At 38.5% G+C, this 18,223-nt stretch overlaps 1 protein-coding gene across 1 annotated transcript in view; it reads left to right on the plus strand.

Moving 5' to 3' along the window:
* Positions 1-15,045, plus strand: part of LPL (lipoprotein lipase) — a 28,677-nt gene extending 13,632 nt beyond the window's left edge. Inside the window, exons 3-10 of the mRNA XM_042783663.1 lie at positions 1,861-2,040; positions 3,740-3,851; positions 4,833-5,066; positions 6,808-7,050; positions 9,400-9,520; positions 11,058-11,240; positions 12,523-12,623; positions 15,008-15,045. Coding sequence (XP_042639597.1) covers positions 1,861-2,040; positions 3,740-3,851; positions 4,833-5,066; positions 6,808-7,050; positions 9,400-9,520; positions 11,058-11,240; positions 12,523-12,623; positions 15,008-15,045 — 1,212 coding nt within the window. The remainder of the gene's footprint in view (positions 1-1,860; positions 2,041-3,739; positions 3,852-4,832; positions 5,067-6,807; positions 7,051-9,399; positions 9,521-11,057; positions 11,241-12,522; positions 12,624-15,007) is intronic.
* Positions 15,046-18,223: the final 3,178 nt, after the last annotated feature.

Consider the following 18,223-nt stretch of genomic DNA (forward strand, 5'->3'; position numbering starts at 1 on the left):
CTTCCTTCCAAGGAGTGGCTGGTGGGTTTGAACCACCAGCCTTCTGGGTAGCAGTCAGATGCGTTAGGCACTATGCTACCAGAGCTCTATTTTAGGACATAGCTAAACAACCTTTACCATGGTTACAATATGACAGGCTCTCAGATCATATTGGTGGTGGATGGATTTGGGATTTTATCTCAGGATGTTACCATGTAAAAGCTCATGGCAGGATAGTCTGGAATTTTAATGTGCAGTTTTGTGTGTATGTGTGCGTGTTGATTATTTTAAAGGGTGTACCTTTGCTAAAACTACCCATATTTCTTCTCTGACTGCAGAAGTTAAAATTTTACCTGAATAGAGTTAATGTGAGGGTTCTATAGTTCTTTTAACTTTGACTTCTGGGGTCATTATTAATGAGGAACAAATAATTACTATTGGCATCCTGCTTGTCTCCAAATAAAACCAGCCTAATCATCTGAGAAACGTGACTATTAATATTGTGGTTGTGTGCCTTCAATTGATTCTGACTCATAGTGACGTGCTAAGACAGCGTAGAACTGTCTTCTAGGATTCCCAAGGCTGTAATCATTATCGAAGTGATTGCTTCATCTTTTTTCTGTGCAGTAGTAGCTGGTGGGTTCAAACTGCCAACGTTTTACTTAAATCTCATTAATTTGATATTTCAGAATTGAGAGAATGGTGAAGAAGTGTGAGCTAAAGCTAACCATTTTCTTATCTATTAAAAAAGAGATTGTTAAACAAACTTGCTTTCTGGTAGGATTAATAATATTAAAACTTTTTTTCCTCATTAGCACATTGTGTGTTAAGTTTGTGTGTCAACTTGGCTGGGCCTGGTTGAATGGCTGGATAGCTGGATGTAGTATTCCCCATGATGAGACTGGTAATCAGCTCCGTGGTGGAACCTGCTGTGAGCTGCCTTTGGGATGTGGTCTGCCTCCTGTATACAAACAGCAGCTTTGTAACTGGTCTCCAGCTTGTGGAACACTTGAACCCTGCATGTAGCCATGTCGTTGTTCAGCAGCCTGCCATACTCTACCAACCATGGGACTTTTAGTGGGACTTTCATGGACTTGAATTAATGGCCTGCCATGTGGTTTGGTAACAATGGGACTGTGCCATTTTCTTTGTCGACCTTGGGCTTATGTTAGACTCAGTAGCCAGTAGCTGCCTGAGTGAAGAGATGCCTCTAGCTTCCGTGGGCCTGGAGCAAGAAGCAGAGCTGAAGCCCAAGGTTGAGGGGCTTCCACACAGCCCCTAGAGCCTGGCACTTTGAACTCGGACTTATAGCCTCCAAAGTTGTTAAGAGAATAAACTCCTGTTAGTTCAAGCATCCCGTTTGTGGTATATTCTTGTCAGAGCGGCACTAGGTAACCAGAAGACACATCAAATGTTATATGTAAAGATCTCTATAAAAAGGAAAAAAAGAAAAAATATTCACAGCTCCCAAAACAGTTCTTTTGAGAAACATCCATCAGGCTGATTGAAAGTAATAAAACTAAAATTATTTTTTAAAATAGTCTGTAATTCTGCTGTAAATGTTTAACTCATTCAGACTGTTTTCCCTCCTAATGGTATAAATTATTGCAATTTTATTGAACTTACAAGACATGCTTTTAAAATGGAAAGTGTGGTAAATCTCAATTTGCCATTCTTGAGCACATCACCCCTTTGTCATACTCAGATTTGCCTTAAACGAGCAGGCACAAATCCCTGGATAGTCTACTGGGTTTTGATTTTTCATCTGAGCCATTGGGCTTCCTTGCAGTTTTTTCCCACTGAAGATGTGTATTGAGCCAATGTATCTATAACAAGTTATAGATTGGCATTTTAAGAATGCTTATATCATCTTTTCTTCAGGTTACAGGAATGTATGAGAGCTGGGTGCCCAAGCTCGTGGCAGCCCTATACAAGAGGGAACCAGACTCCAATGTCATTGTGGTAGACTGGCTGTCACGGGCCCAGCAGCATTATCCTGTGTCTGCAGGCTATACCAAACTGGTGGGAAATGACGTAGCCAGATTTATCAACTGGATGGAGGTAAGATTGGATGAATGTATCAAAAACAGATCTTTTCTCTAGAGTTAGGCAGATGGCTGGTCATTTTCCCTTTTTATTTAGCTATAGACATTTTCCAGAGCAATTCACATCTTCGGAAGGTCAGCCTGGACATTATTTTTTGGCCCAAAGCAGTATTAAGATAATAATGCCAAGGCATAGTCTTGCCCTGCCCTGTCCCTTGATATTTTCCTAATGAATAGATCTGCTGAGACCAAGAACTAAGTAGGCAGAACAGAGAAAAGCCTGTTATTTCAGGACAGAGAGAAGATGTTATATTCAGCCAAGTTCTTCTTCACCAGTTGGCTGCTACATGGACCCTGGCTTTGACCCCTGTTAAAATACCAATCTCTTTGACAAAAATATTGTTTTTGTTGTGTACTGTTGAGTTGATTCCAACTCATAGCGACCCTATAGGACAGAATATAACAGCCCCATGGAGTTTCCTAGGCTGAAATCCTTATGGGAACAGATCACCGGATCTTTTTTCCCACACAACAACTGGTGGGTTTGAACCGCCAACTTTTTGATTAGCATCCAAGTGCTTAACCATTGCACCAACAGGGCTCCTGTGGCAAAAACATTAGCAATATTTATTCCTTAGTGTGGATTAAGGATCCAGATTTTTTTGTGGATTGGGAGATTAATAGAATTCAGGTAGGAAAAAAATGGCAAGGATAGTGTGTAGGATATGAAGTGATGAAAGGCTTAGAGCTCCAAACTTGCCTGGTAGTTTTATCCCCTTTGGCTCTCTGAGAACATCATCTGAAAAATTACCTTTGAAAAATATCTTAGAGTTGAAAGGAAGCTAATACTCTGACAAGACCAAGTAATTTTCATGACCCATGGGAAGATAGTACCCATCTGTATTTCCACTACTAGGGTTTAGTGGGAAAATGCTATCCCACTTTTAGTACATGCTGCCATCTGGTGGGAGCCCGTATATCTGTGTGAATCTAAAGAAATCCCAGCACAACTGACCACTTGTAAAATATACATCTACTAATTGAATCAAAACTCTTATTACCTCAAAAAAAATTTTTTTTCATTCATTCAAAATTCCTTCTGTTACAGAAAATATATGGTTTCAAGAAGAACAAAAGAAAAAAGTCAAAACCAAAAATAATTTGGTCTTGAAAGGGTTAAACCAGATAATTTGAGGTTAAGAATAAGCTCTACTAGTGGACTGGCCATCAGAGGACAATGGTTCTTCTCTTGGCTTTTTCTCTAACCAGGCAAGGGAACTTGGGCAAATCAGATCACCTTTCTGGGCCACAGACTTTCACTGTAAAATGAGGTGGCTGGACCTCATGTGTGTGGTCCCAATGTAAAATATTCTAATTATAAATCATTGCTTGGCTATTACAAAGTGATATGGGGCATTTAGAGTAGGGAATGATGGAGTAAAATTAAATATATATATATATATATATATATATAAAATGTAATTTCAGATATATTGGGAAACTTTCTAATTTAAATCCATTGTGAAAGAAAGAAAATTCTCAGCATTAGAGTATCTGTTTTTCTCTCTTATCTGTAACACAAAATTAAAGTAACTATAATTTTCAGTATTGTCTATATTTTGAAAACCATATTTATAATTATTTTTTTTCCTTTAGTTTTGATCTTTTACAAAGGACTGTAAGAACCTTTTTTTTTTTTTTTTCCTTTTCCAAAGGAAGAATTTAATTATCCCCTGGACAATGTTCACCTCTTGGGATACAGCCTTGGAGCCCATGCTGCCGGCATTGCAGGAAGTCTGACCAATAAGAAGGTCAACAGAATTACTGGTAAGAAAACAGTGTCATTCATTTTATTACAAAAGAGTCACCATTCGCAAAGATAATCAACACGATGTTTGTTAAACACCCACATGTGTATAGTGGTCTTCTAGGTGATATGTATGCCTGGTCTCTTGATTATGTCATGATAGGGCTGCTTTTCAGTAAAAAAAGAAGACGAAACACAGGCCCTTGCTATCATGGGCTTACCATCTCCCAGCAGTAGCACAGAAATAGAGCATAGAGTTAGGCACAGAAAGCCCACAGATGTCTCTGAGAAGAATCCTGTTTCCCTCCTCCTCCTTCTTCACTGTGCTTTGGTAGTATATTACACACACATCACCTCTCACATGGATCCTGGGAGAAGTGAGAAAGGACTAACACCAGACACAATACACAAAAAGGAAGACAGTCGTCTGTACCAGTTGTAGTAGATGGATATTTTGGCACGTGGAGAGAGAGAGAAAGAAGCCAGCACTGTTTAAAGGTCTTCCCACAGATTCAGAAATAATTTATGAAAGGAAATCAAGCCATCCTGATTGAAAATTGCTATATTATGGCTAGTTTAAGAGGCACAAACCACATTTTAAAAGGATTCTGGTCTACCTTTATGGCTATCTTAGTAATTTTAAGATGTGATTAGTATAGAATAAGACCTAATAAAATTGAAGTGTCTGACAGTTTCATTCAAATGAAGAGCAATAGGTTGCTAAAGTGATACTAATGGGGACTAAGGGAGCTCTGGTAGCATAGTGGCTAAGGCACTTGACTGCTAACCAGAAGCCTGGCAGTTCAAACCCACTAGCCACTCCTCAGAAGGAAGATGGGGCAATCTACTTCCGTAGTGATACTGCCTCAGAAACTCAAGGAGGGGTCGACTATGAGTCGGGTCTGACTCAATGGCACATAACAACAACAACAACAACAATGAGGACTAAAATGGGCTTAAAAACTGTGGGGCCTTATTATTTTTATTTTTTCCCCCTTAAGGCCTTGATCCAGCTGGACCTAATTTTGAGTATGCCGAAGCTCCAAGTCGCCTTTCTCCAGATGATGCGGATTTCGTAGACGTGTTACACACATTCACCAGAGGGTCACCTGGCCGAAGTATTGGCATCCAGAAACCAGTAGGGCATGTTGACATTTACCCTAATGGAGGCACTTTTCAACCAGGCTGTAACATTGGGGAAGCTATTCGAGTGATTGCAGAGAAAGGCCTTGGAGGTAAATATGATCTAAAGTGAATTAAACATGAGTTTTGTTCTTGACCCTTATTGGCCCACTGGACTACCCATTACCCACAGATAATGTATTGTTAATATACATGTTTGACCAAGGTATGTTCCAGAAGAATTCCATCACATTCAGCACGGGCAGAGTCTTAGTACTTTCTGTGGTCAAACAGACAACCATTTTATCTTTTACTTAAATACTCAATTACTAAGTGAAAGGTTAGTGGTTCAAACCCACACAAAGGCACCTTGAAAGACAGATCTGTTTTCAAAAGGTCACAACCTTGAAAACCCAATGGAGCAGTTCTATTCTACATACGTGCAGTCTCTATGAGTTTTAATCAACTCAGTGACAACTAACAATAACATACCATAGGTGGTACAAACAGTAAATGCACTCAACTGCTAATCATAACGGTTGGATGTTCAAATCAACCGGAGATTCAGAAGAGAAACTTGTCAATCTACTTATGAAAAATCAGCCATTGAAAAGTCTATGGAGCACAGTCCTACTCTGATAGCCTTGGGGTCACCATGAGTTGGAGTCAACTCAGTAACTGGTAACTGGTATACTATATTGAGTACGGTACTTGCAGAAGCAAGAGAAAGTAAAGAAGAGATGTAAGCAGGAAAATACTACTGCCCTCAGTAAGAACAACAACAAAAAAAATTTATCTGACTACACGCTTAGATTTTGAATGTATTTGTAAAGTTGGAGTGATTTTGAATTTTATTGAGTAAAACCAAAACCAAACCCACTGCCATCAAGTCAATTCCAACCCCAAGCGACCTTATAGGATAGAGTAGAACAGTTCCAAAGGGTTTCCAAGGCTGTAAATCTTTACAGAAGCAGACTGACTCATCTTTCTTCCATGGAGCAGCTGGTGGGTTTGAACTGCTGCCCAATGCTTTAACCACAGCACCACCAAATCTCCTTTTACTGAGTAAAGAAAGTGTTAATTAGTTGGGCTTATTAAGAAACATGCAAATCAGAAAAAATTGCTACTCCTCAGCAGTAAGTTTTCCAAAATTTTACAATGAAAAAGATAATATTTGTTTAATATTTATCTTAATAAGCATGATAGCTTATGTTCACTTTTGTTTATGTTAAGGGTCTTTGCATATTATGCAGTACATTGTGATCTATATACAGCCAATATGATCAGGGCTTTTGTGCACATGTTATAGAGCTTACAGCATGTTACTATATTAATTGTTGTAAATGTCTATGGTAACAAATACACTCTTATGACATTGCTGATTACTTCTGTGCTTTATTTAGTAGGGACATACCCTCAATTATCCACAGTATCTATTATTAGACACTATTCATCTAATAATTATGCTCTTTATGGTGTGGTTTCTAGAAGTGCATTTCTTGAAGCATTATATGCTTTCTTTATATTAAGAAAAGGATGAGATAAACTGGACAAAATCAACTTTTACTTTGGATATCTATTACTATGACTTCATAAAGTTATTCATAAATATAAGACAACAGGAAAATCAAAAGTTCCCTGTGAACTTATAATTTTGACACTCCTGAGGGTGGGTAAGCAACTATCATCAAGACTACTTGCTTAAATAGAATCTGTAATCATAGATTCACAGGAATGGACCCTGAGGTCATTTTATTCTAACACTACACTTAAACTACTTTGGTATACAAAATGACACACCCATTATGGATTTTAGCAGAGATGAAATTTTTTTGTGTGTCTATTTTTCCCTAGACGTGGACCAGCTAGTGAAGTGTTCCCATGAGCGTTCCATTCATCTCTTCATTGACTCCCTGTTGAATGAAGAAAACCCAAGTAAGGCCTACCGGTGCAATTCAAAGGAAGCCTTTGATAAGGGGCTTTGCCTGAGTTGCAGAAAGAACCGCTGCAACAACCTGGGCTATGAGATCAATAAAGTCAGAGCCAAGAGAAGCAGCAAAATGTACCTGAAGACTCGTTCTCAGATGCCCTACAAAGGTAAGCTGGAGAGCCTTGCAAATAAGGAAAATCAGTTTAGGCGTATGTTTTTTTATCATGCACATTGTGTCACATGTATTGATTCTGTCCGTTCAGTGCAGATAATGAAATAATGTTACTAGTCCCTGAGCCCTCATGTGTGGTTCTGTTGATGGAGAGCGTGTTCTACTGATCCATTTTACTGTAGCTCCTGATTCCCACTGCCACCATGGCCCCAGTGTACAGCCTGCACAATGCTATTTAGTGTTCCTGCTTACCACCCTCCTCTGTACTTGTGACTATTAACATAGGCTACTCCATTAGCACCAGACTCAGAGTTAATGTGAAGCAAATTATTTCAGTCATGGGTAAGCAAACTATGGCCCATGGGCCAAATCCAGCCCATTGTCTTTGTGAGTAAAATTTTACTAGAACATAATCGTACACATTCATTTACATGTTGTCTGTGGCTCCTTTCATGTTATCATGACAGAACTGAGTGGTTATAACAGAGACTTTATAGCCCATAAGCCGAAAATATTTACTATCTTTCCCTTTACAAAAAAAAATTGCCAATGTCTATGACTTGGAATTGACTCATCAACAACTAACAATAACAACAAAGTTTGCTTTAGATGATGGCAAGAACCACCTGTATTTTAACATGCAACTATCCAATTATCCCTGGAAAGGGAGTTCTAAGATATTTCCATTTTGATAATTTGTTTCATAGTTGAATTTCAAACTTAGCATCTTACTTAAAACAAGACCTAAAGGATGGACACAGGGAAGAGGTAATTATCGGGAGGAAGTGGGAAGGGAGCTGTTGCATTGTGGTAAACTGTGGTCAATGTCATGAGACAAAGTATATGTGAACTGCTGTATGAAAAGTGAATTTGCTCTGTAAATTTTCACCCAAATCACAATTAAAAAAATAAAAAAATAAATAAGACCTAAAGGAATGGAAGACAAACAGGACAGAAGGTAATCAGATAAAACAGGTGAGAGGGACTAATTTGAAAAGGCCAGCTTGTATGGAGTCCAGGTAGAGGCCTCAGGGGAAGGATAATATTAAAGAACAGTTCCCAAAGTAAAATGCATTGGATCTAGGCACCCAATTTATAAAGTTGTTTGTTTGCATCTGCAGAGATGTGTTCAGTGGCATAGGGAATTTGCTAGCCCCTCTAACTCAAGGAAACCTTTTATCTAATGGGGGAACCCTTAGTTTCCCTGGCTTGCAGAACCGAGAGGCATGTGTATAGAATAGACCCAGACAGATTGTGCTTGTCATCTGGCATCCAGCACAGTGCCAACTCAGTGTTCGGTCAGAGTTCGCGAGGGGCATCAGGGACACTGAGCTGAGGCCTGGCACTTCTGCTTTGTTTTGTAATGGTACTTGCAAAGACTCCCTTTAACCTTTAGCCCTATTTCTCTTGGCCCTTTAGTAGCTGTGTCTTAAGCTTGCTGCCTTTCCTATTCACTTATCCTCCCCGCAAGCTCATGTACTCAGGGACTGGGAAGAGCAGAGAGGAGATATAGAAATTCACAGACTTACTCCCAGAGGCACCCCCTAATACAGGATACTTTGGCTTTGTAAGGCAGTCATGGCCTCACTGGTGATTCAATGAAATAAGTTTTATTATGCACCAACTACTCTGGCCTATGAAAGATGATGGGGGGATAAAATGAAAGAGTATGAGTCTCGGGCCTGAAGGAGCTTACAAGCCAAGTAGGGAAGTCAGATAAATCCATGAAACAAGAAATGTGGTCACATACAGTGACACAGTAACAAATACATGCTTCTTACAGATGTTAAGGGATGAGGAAAGGTAGGGTTAATGGCCAAAGTGTCCTAGACCTTTAGGCCTCTTGATTTGGTCTCCCTGCACACCTTCTGGTGGCATAATGCCTAAGGCACTTGGCTGCTGACCAGAAGGCTGGCAGTTCAAACCCACCAACCACTCCTTGGAAGGAAGGTTGGACAATCTACTTACATAGTGATACTGCCTCAGAAACCCAAAGATGGGTCGCTATGAGTCGGGGCTGACTCGACGGCACATTACAACAACAAACAACAAAGAACCACTTCAAAGATGGCTTTCTTCTGGGACTGCTTGGCAATTTGGACACACTTGGTTTTTTTCCCTATTACTACAGCCATATTTTTCTGAAATGTAGAATTCAAATTCTGCTGAATTTCCTGAAAGTGAACACGGTGCAGATATGAAGAAATATTTCAAGGCACACCAATAGGCTTGTGTATGCACTTCCTCTCTGCTTACTAATATACTTCTGAATTGTCTAATTGTTCAGCGTCTATAGTGTTTACATAAGACTGATCAACGTTTGTTCCAATTTCCTCCCCTACAGTCTTCCATTACCAAGTAAAGATACATTTTTCTGGAACTGAAAGTATCACACAGACCAGCCAGCCATTCGAGATATCTCTGTATGGCACCGTGGCTGAGAGCGAGAACATCCCTTTCACCCTGTGAGTAGTCACCCAATGTCCCCTCCAGCACTTGTGCTTGTCATGGCATTGCTGTCTGCCTAACCACTGGTCTGAGGATTTGGAGTAGGACACCTAAAAAACCAATCTCTAGCTTAAGAAATTAGAATTTTGGAATTTAGGTCTTTTCCTATTTCATATGGAGAAAAGAAAAATCAAATTTTATTTTCATTTGCTATCTATTTTTCTTGTTATTTTATATCTGCTTATTCTTTTGGACAGTTTTTAAGCAAAGCTACAAATTTTCTCAAAAGTCCAACTTTTAAAAAAAAATAGTAATAAGAAATTCTTCTATAGATACAAATGCAATACAAAACTCATTGCCACTGAGTGGATTCTGACTCCCAGCAATCCTACAGGGCAGAGTAGAACTGCCCCATAGGGGTTCCTAAAGTATGATCTTTATGGAAGCAGACTGCCTCATGTGTCTCCTGCAGAGCAGATGGTGAATTCAAACTGCCAACCTTTTCTTTAGCAGCTGAGTGCTTAACCACTGTACCACCAGAATTCCTTGCAATGTGTTTAGAGGATATAAATAGTAAAAAGCCCATGATAAAGTGCTACTCCTGCCGGTTGATTAAAGGAATACAAAATTAAGGCAACTTTATAAATACTAAATGAACAAAATTTTTAAAATACCCAGTACTAATGAGGTTGTGCAGGAGCTCTGGTAGCTTAGTGCCTGAGGCACTTGACTGCTAACCAGAAGGCTGGTGGTTCAAACTCACCAGCCCCTCCTCAGAAGGAAGGTTGGCCAATCTACTTCCTTAGTGATGCTGCCTCAGAAACCCAAGGAGGGGTCGCTATGAGTCGGGTCTGACTCGACGGCACATAACAACAACAATGAGGTTGTGCAGCAGGTACATTCCCACAGCACTGGAAGCATCATGAATGAACAGAACCCTCCAGAAAAAGTGGCGATAGCTTTGCCGAGCTATCAAATGTTCTTTCATGTCATTTATCCTAAAGAAGTAGCAAACAGTGACAAGATATTCATTGTGTTGGTACATAAATTAGAAACAAAGTGAATGTCCAATATCAAAGCAGTGGTTAAGTGTGGTTTATCAAGTCAATAAAATCAATTTAACCTTTAAAAACTATAATTATTAAACACTAGGTAAAAGCGTGGCAAAATGTGCAAGATCAATTATTAAGTGAACAAAGAAAAAATAGAGACTTGTGTATACTCTATGCAGTCAAGTAAAAATATGCTCACATACTGATACAAATTGAAAAGAAATACATGAAAATAAAAATGATGCCTCCAAATAGTACTTATGGGTTTTCAAAATTATACTGAATAGTTCATACTGTTGGGATATAAGCTGGATTAGATTAAAGGGATGGTAATATCTTGTAAAATACACAAAATGCCACTGACATTCAACTTGAGTAGTTTGTGGGACATATTTTGCATTTTTAAAATATCCTCCAAACAATAAAGCTGTTTACAACTTTGGAGAGAAAAAAAAAAAAAATGAATTTCAGAACTAACCGTGCATGTTGACTGTTTATTCAGGCCTGAAGTTTCTACCAATAAGACATACTCCTTCCTCATTTACACCGAGGTGGATATTGGAGAACTGCTTATGCTGAAACTCAAATGGAACAGCAATTCATACTTCAGCTGGTCAGACTGGTGGAGCAGCCCTGGCTTTGCTATTGAGAGGATCAGAGTAAAAGCTGGAGAGACTCAAAAAAAGTAATTAAATTCATTTTGTTTTCTCCATTCACTTCAAATTTATGTTAATGTCATTACTTAGGGACAACATTTCAGGAGCCTTCAACATTTAGGGGGAACTTCATAATCTTGACTTTAATATTAAAAGGCCTAGAAGATTGCACCTAGAATTTTTTCAGAATTTTCTTTCACTGTGATACTGGGAAATAATAGTATTTCTGCATATCATGTAAGAAAACACAAGCTCTAAAGTGGTCACAGTTATTCAGAGGAAGAGCTGGGATTAAAATTCAGGACTCTGGTTTCTCAACACTGTTTCTTGCAAGCACAAAACCCTTGTGGAACAAACCTCAGAGTTGTTACTCTGACATTCAAATATGAAAACCAACCTCTTGAAGAAGGATGAGATTCCAAACTAATCTCTTCCTATCCCCCCATACCCCCACCCCACGTGTATCCATAAAGAGAATTTCATAGAGATAAAAAGTCCTGTAAGATTTAAAATTTTTCTGCTAGATGTGCGTGGATTTTGCTAACTGTTGTATGGTTTTATTGTTAATAAAGATGACTCTGCCTTTATGGCCAAAAAGACGTGCTGTGGATAGAAAAGCTGCGCAGGACCCATTGAAGGCTAATTCCCTAATTCCTTAATTCAGAGAGCTTGTAAATTTGATCTTGTGACATCTCTTGGTGAAAGTCTTTTGATGTTTAGGTGGCTCTAGGTGCTTGTCTAAATGGATTAACTAAATCTATTGCTGAACAATGGGTCAGACCCTCAAATAGCTCTTCTGATTCAGATGTGTTGCTGATCAGAATGGCCTGAGTGCTAGCAGTTAATTATTGGAAGTATCAAAAAATTAACTGGAACAATCATGTAATATATAAGCACACCTGACCAAACCACCACTTTTTTTCTTCTTCTTTTTTTTTTTTTTTTTAGTGGCATGAAGCAACCCCGTCAATATATTTATCTTACAAATCTACAATCTGGGCAAAACTCAGTGGGAAGTTTCCCTCTTATTCCACATAGTATCAGTTGAAGTGGCTCAACTGGGGGCTGGAGGGGCCACTTCCCACATGGCTCAATCACATGGCTAGCAGATTGAGACTAGCTGTGGTAGTGGTTGACACACTTACACATGGCCTCTTGGTGTGGCCTGGGATTCCCTATGGCATGGTGGCTGGGTTCTAGGAGCTTATGTCCCAAGAAGACCAGACAAAAACTGTATGCTCTTTTGAGCCACACATTTTCAAAGACATTTTTTAGTTCTATAGGCATGCTTACATCCACTTTCTTTAACAGGGTGATCTTCTGTTCCCGGGACAAAGTGTCTTATTTGCAGAAAGGAAAGTCACCAGTGGTATTTGTGAAATGCCATGACAAGTCCCTGAATAAAAAGTCTGGCTGGTAAGCATCATGGGCCAACCACTCTGAGCATCTTGAGCCTGTACTCAGAGAGGATCAAGCCTCATCACTACACTGTCTTTTGTGACCAGATCCTGCAGATGGTCTTTCCACATAGACATCATCAAAAACACCCTTTGCTTTTTGCAGTGCTTCCTCTTTATTTTTTCCTCTTCCTTCTCTCAGCCTACTCCCTTCTATCCTATGCCCACTGTTTAGATTTTATTTTTCGAACTAACACTAAATCTTAATTTCTGCTTTTTTCTCTGCTGCATCCCTGTTGTAACACAAGTTTAGCAATTATAATTGTGGCCAGGAGTGCTGCTCTTCCCAGGATAGATCTAGGAGAATAAGACATGTCATGTCACCAGCTGCAGCAGCAGTGTTTCTTGATGCTCTAAAAGCCAGTAGATCCCAAGACAGGAAACCAAAGGAGCGACCACCCAGCACCCATCTCAAAACTGCCAAAAATGGCAGCTAATGGAGTTAAAGTATAGGAAATTTTTCTCTTTGCTGTCTCAAAACAACGCCTTGGCTCTTTCCTACCTGACCTTTAAGACTAATCCACATGGCAGCTGTCAGCTGAATCTTTCCAGAACATCAGTACTAAGCGGAGACTAAGCATGTGACCTTCCCCACTCCCCCACTGAGTTCCCTGGATATGCCAGTTTCATTCCTCCACTCATTCCCCTGCCAGATGCCAAGTGCTAATGGGTTATAGGTATGAAGAGGAGAAAACTTAGATCATGTAATTCAAGCCAGCGACACAAGAAACAATGGAAAAGGCTAGTCGCAACATCATCTGGAAATAGAAAAAGCAATTGCTTTAGGCTTGTCCACTTCTCCATTTATATTTATAAGCATGCATATTCAGGAAAAGTATATTAAAGACCCTATGTGGAATATCTCAATTTTTCATTTCTATTTATAAATTATGCTTGTTCACTATGGGTACTTTAGGAAAAATAAATAGGCTACAAGAAAACAAAATCACTCTGACATTATCAAAGAACTACAAATAACATTTTGGTTTATATCTTTCCAGATTTTATCTATGCATGCATATGATTTATATCTTTTTCATTTTTCACAAAAAATGGAATTTAGCCATATATACTTTGAATGATAAGATGAGGTCTTTTGGATAAAAAAAAAAAATTAATATAAGATCACTGAAGATAAACTTGAAATGGAGCCAGGACGAATAACTCAACTCTTATATAAAAGTGGAGACTTTTCTACTAAGGGGTTCATTGCTTTGTTTTCCCTTATCATAAATCTGAGACAATTTTCCATTTGTTTCACTTCTTAGAAAAAGGCCTTTTTATGAAGTTTTATATCCATCAAATAAAACTATATGCAAACATACATACAAGCATTCTCCCAGAACTATCCACAGTTTTAAATCTGTGTATGAATAAAACATAAGTAAAAAATTAGGAAAAACTCTAGCTGTTTATAAAGTATTTCTGGTCATATTATTTATATGTGATAAGAATTTATCTGAGAAAGACTAATGATACCTTCCTGGTCTAATTATAGGGTTACTGAGACAATACATATTTAGGTCAGCCTTTTTTTTTTCTTTGAAAAAAGTTTAAAAACTACCTAAATTTAATCTAGGAGGTACTTATAAATCAGATTTATAACTTGCAGTTTCTCTTCTCTGTGACTAAAGTAATTAAATAAAAGCTTCTCATTCTCATCTACTGTTTTCTCCTTAGTAGTACATTTATACCATGAGAAAAGAAAAAGGCTTTTATTTTGATAACTCTAGACACAGTGGCTGCAATGATGGGCTCAAGTATAGCAAGGATTGTGAGGCTGGCACAGGACCAGGCAATGTTTCATTCTGTTGTACGTAGGGTTGCTGTGAGTCAGAGATGACTTGATGTCATCTAACAACAACAATCTAAACCAACCAAACTTACTGCTGTGGACTCATAGCAACCCTTCCTTGGGTTTCTGAGGTGGTATGACCACAGAAGTAGATTGCCCAACCTTCCTTCTGAGGGGTTTCTGGTGGATTTGAACCTCCAGACTCTGGTTAGCAGTCAAATGCCTTAGGCACTACGCCACCAGAGCTCCTAACAACAACAATAAAAGTAAGAAATCCTCCTAAATTTTAAAACCATTTGGATTCATCCTCTGAAGATGATACTCCATATTGGGATTTAGCTGTACAGATGTTAGAGCGCTTCTCATTCCTAAGGGACCTGCCACTTTTGGCCCATTATCCACATCTCCTTGTGTTTATTCTCATAACCTTTGTTCTGAACTTCCAGTTGCATACTTTTCCATCATCAAAGTGGGGGAGGAAGGAAAGGGGATTGTGCAGTAATAAGCAGGAAATAAATTGTTCTTCTTCTCTGCTTTTTCTCAGAAACTGGGCAGATCTACAGAAAGAAGAACAGCACATGAGTTCTGTGAAAAATGAAGTGAATGAAATAACTTTTACGGAAGATATCTGATGTTTTGGGTGTTTAAAAGTGGATTTTCCTGAGTATTAATCCCAGCTATATTCCTATTAGTTTCTTTAGGAGACAGTCTCAAATACTAAAATGTGGCTAATTCTACTTGAGGAATATAGTGGCCAAATAGCACATCTTCCCACGTTAAAAGACAGCAGATATGAAAAGCGCTGCATTCTGACTTTGAGAAAGAGTTAAGAATTGTTTGAGCCCTGGTAAAATATGATTTCTCCATTGGCATATTTAGCCAGAGTCTAAAATTGATTAGAACCTCCTATTTTAATTGGAACTGTAGATTTTCTGAACTGATGCCATCACATTTTCTCCAAGTCTGAACACAGAAAATGATTTTATGTGGCGTGAGTCAGAAATGACCATGAGACTGGCCATTTACTTATCAGTAAAAAAGACCTGATTTTTGGGGAATGGTTCTCCTCTTGGCACTGAGAGTTGTCCCAGGAGTTAACCAGGACCAAGTGATCCAGAGAGAGACACTGAGAAAGTGGTTGGTGAAACATTGAGCTTTTAGACACTCCTTGCAGCTGGCTTGGATTGCAACTACATTATAAATTAAAGGAGATAGAACATTCAGATCAATGAATTCCTAATCTCTTTCTCTTACCCCCCTTTTTTTACTTTATCTCTAGATTATATTTTAACACTTTAACCATGTGCTCTGGGTAGATATTTAAAATACACCTGTGAACTAGGGAGAAAAAAAAAATAATACCATCATTTTATTGTCAGATTTTTAAAATTATATTCAGTAACTTGAAGGCATTTAATATTCAATAATTCTTGTTCAATTAATTTTACTTTGGTCATACTTCAAGCCTATCTATCTCTTTCTTTTCTGGTTTTTAACAAGAAAATATGTGTTCAGATTCAAATGTTGCATCTTCTGAATGCCAACAAATTTCACATAAGACTCATTTTTACTAAATAAAGAGGTAGAAAAGTTACTGGGAGTTATTCATAAGCAGTGTGTATAAACCATTATGTGCAGTCAAAAGCCACATAGCTATGTGAAAGTGCCAGGAGGGGTGTTATTGTTGTTTTTAACAACTAATCAAGAGTGAGTGAACAATTATTTATAAACTAGATCTCATGTTTTCAGAATGTTTTTTCTGTATATTAATATAAAGTGATCAAGAAGCCAAATATCTCAGAGGCTATTTCTGGGAACCCAAACTGTGAAAGTATATGGGTACCTGAGCTCATGCTCATACGTAAAGTTTCTCACATGCTTATAATTCAGCACGATTTGGAAGACAAACAATCAAGTTTGTATTGCAACATGTTGGAGTGGAAGTAGTTCCAGAGTTGCCAGAACTTCAGCTCTTTATCTGAGAAATATGGCTGTGCCTATATAATGTAGGACAAATGTTATGATGGATACCAGCAGGCTTGGATTAAATTCTCTCTAAAAATAAAATGATATGCAATTTGTTGTCAGCATGCCCCTTTATTAATTAATTTTGATTGCTTTATTAATTCATTCATTAATTTTTTGGATTTGGGTTTTGACCGAAGGTGCATAAATTTAAAACATTCATCAAATCAGCATATGGCACTGTGAACTCTGGCTTCTAAAGACTTCACTATATATAAAAAAGATGCTTTAGCTTTCAATGTTATTTATTAGCTGTTAAATGTGTGTGTGTGTGTGTATATAAAGGGAGCTTGTACATATCGGGAAGGTCGTTGTGGCTATCTGCATTTACAGAAGTGTGGTGCTAACTTTCTACATATCTTTATCAGTGCTGAGTCAACATTTATGAAACAATCCAATGAAATAGGCTCTTTACAAAAAAAAATTCTTAACTCTGTGAAGAAATGGAACCTACTTTTAATAAAATTGACAGAATTTTACTACATTGCTAAGTCATTATTTTGTATCATTTTAGTCCTCCCCAAAATAAATTTATTCTTAGGGCAGATTCATTCTGAAATATTTACTGAATAACTAGTAACTACTATAAAATTACTTTGCCCATTATATTACAAAGCCTTAGATAAAGTTTAATGTTTGTATCCAGCCGAGAAGAAATCTTACATTCTTTAAACTAAGGAAGAAAATGACACAGAATTATCTCTAATTAAAATATACAGGGCTTTCCTTCCCTGCAGTCTGCATTTTCACAAGTAAAATGTTAGGTTAATGTAAAATATCTTTGAACATCTTCTAGAGTTTCTGAGGTCTAATAGTTAGCTACATTAAGTGAATGACCAAACCCAAACCAAACTCACTGCCATCAAGTTGATTCCAACTCACAGCAACCCCCTTTGGGTTTCTGAGGAGGTAAATCTTCACAAAAGTAGATTGCCCCATCTTCTTTCTGTGGAGCAGGTGGTGGGTTTGAACCACCAACCTTCTGGTCAGCAGTCAAATGCCATAGGCATTGCTCCACCAGAGCTCCTAAAGTCAGTGGCATCTATCCAATAAAATGAACTATGACTGCTAACCAGAAGGCTGGTGGTTCAAACCCACCAGCCACTCCTCAGAAGGAAGATGGAGCAATCTACTTCCGTAGTGATACTGCCTTGGAAACCCAAGGAGGGGTCGCTATGAGTCGGGTCCGACTCGGGTCCAACTTGACGGCACATAACAACAACATCTGGAATGAAAGGGTTGTTTTTTTTTAGAACACTGCTTTGGGTTGTCTTGATAATTACAAAGAATGATGTACAGCTCACGTAAGCAATTTAGTAGGGATTGCTTCTTAGTGCAGTCAGGAAGAAACAGTTGTCCTGAAAACAATTGTCTCAGTAGTCAGGGGCTCAAACATTGACTGTCAGTTAGGCATAGGGCCTGGAGCTGAGGCTCCATCTGACAGGAGGACACTCCCCTTTTTATTCTTTGCCCCCTTCCCCTGAATACTTGTACAATGATTGGAATAATCAACAAGATAGACAATAACAAGTTGGTGGTAAGGAGGTGGAGATATGTGAATTTGTACACATTGCTGGTAGGAATGTAAAATGATTCAGTCACTCTGGTAATGTTTGCCAGTTTCTTGAAAAGTTAAATATAGAGTTACCATATGTGCTTACTCACTGATCTGCACTGAACACGTTCCCTTGTTACCCTACCGAGAGGGACTAGGTCTTCGGGAGCAAGGTAAGCA

The sequence above is a fragment of the Orycteropus afer genome, unplaced genomic scaffold, assembly GCF_000298275.1.
Source record: "Orycteropus afer afer isolate SDZICR_OR568_19922 unplaced genomic scaffold, OryAfe1.0 scaffold00024, whole genome shotgun sequence".
In the NCBI taxonomy this organism is placed as follows: Eukaryota; Metazoa; Chordata; class Mammalia; order Tubulidentata; family Orycteropodidae; genus Orycteropus; species Orycteropus afer.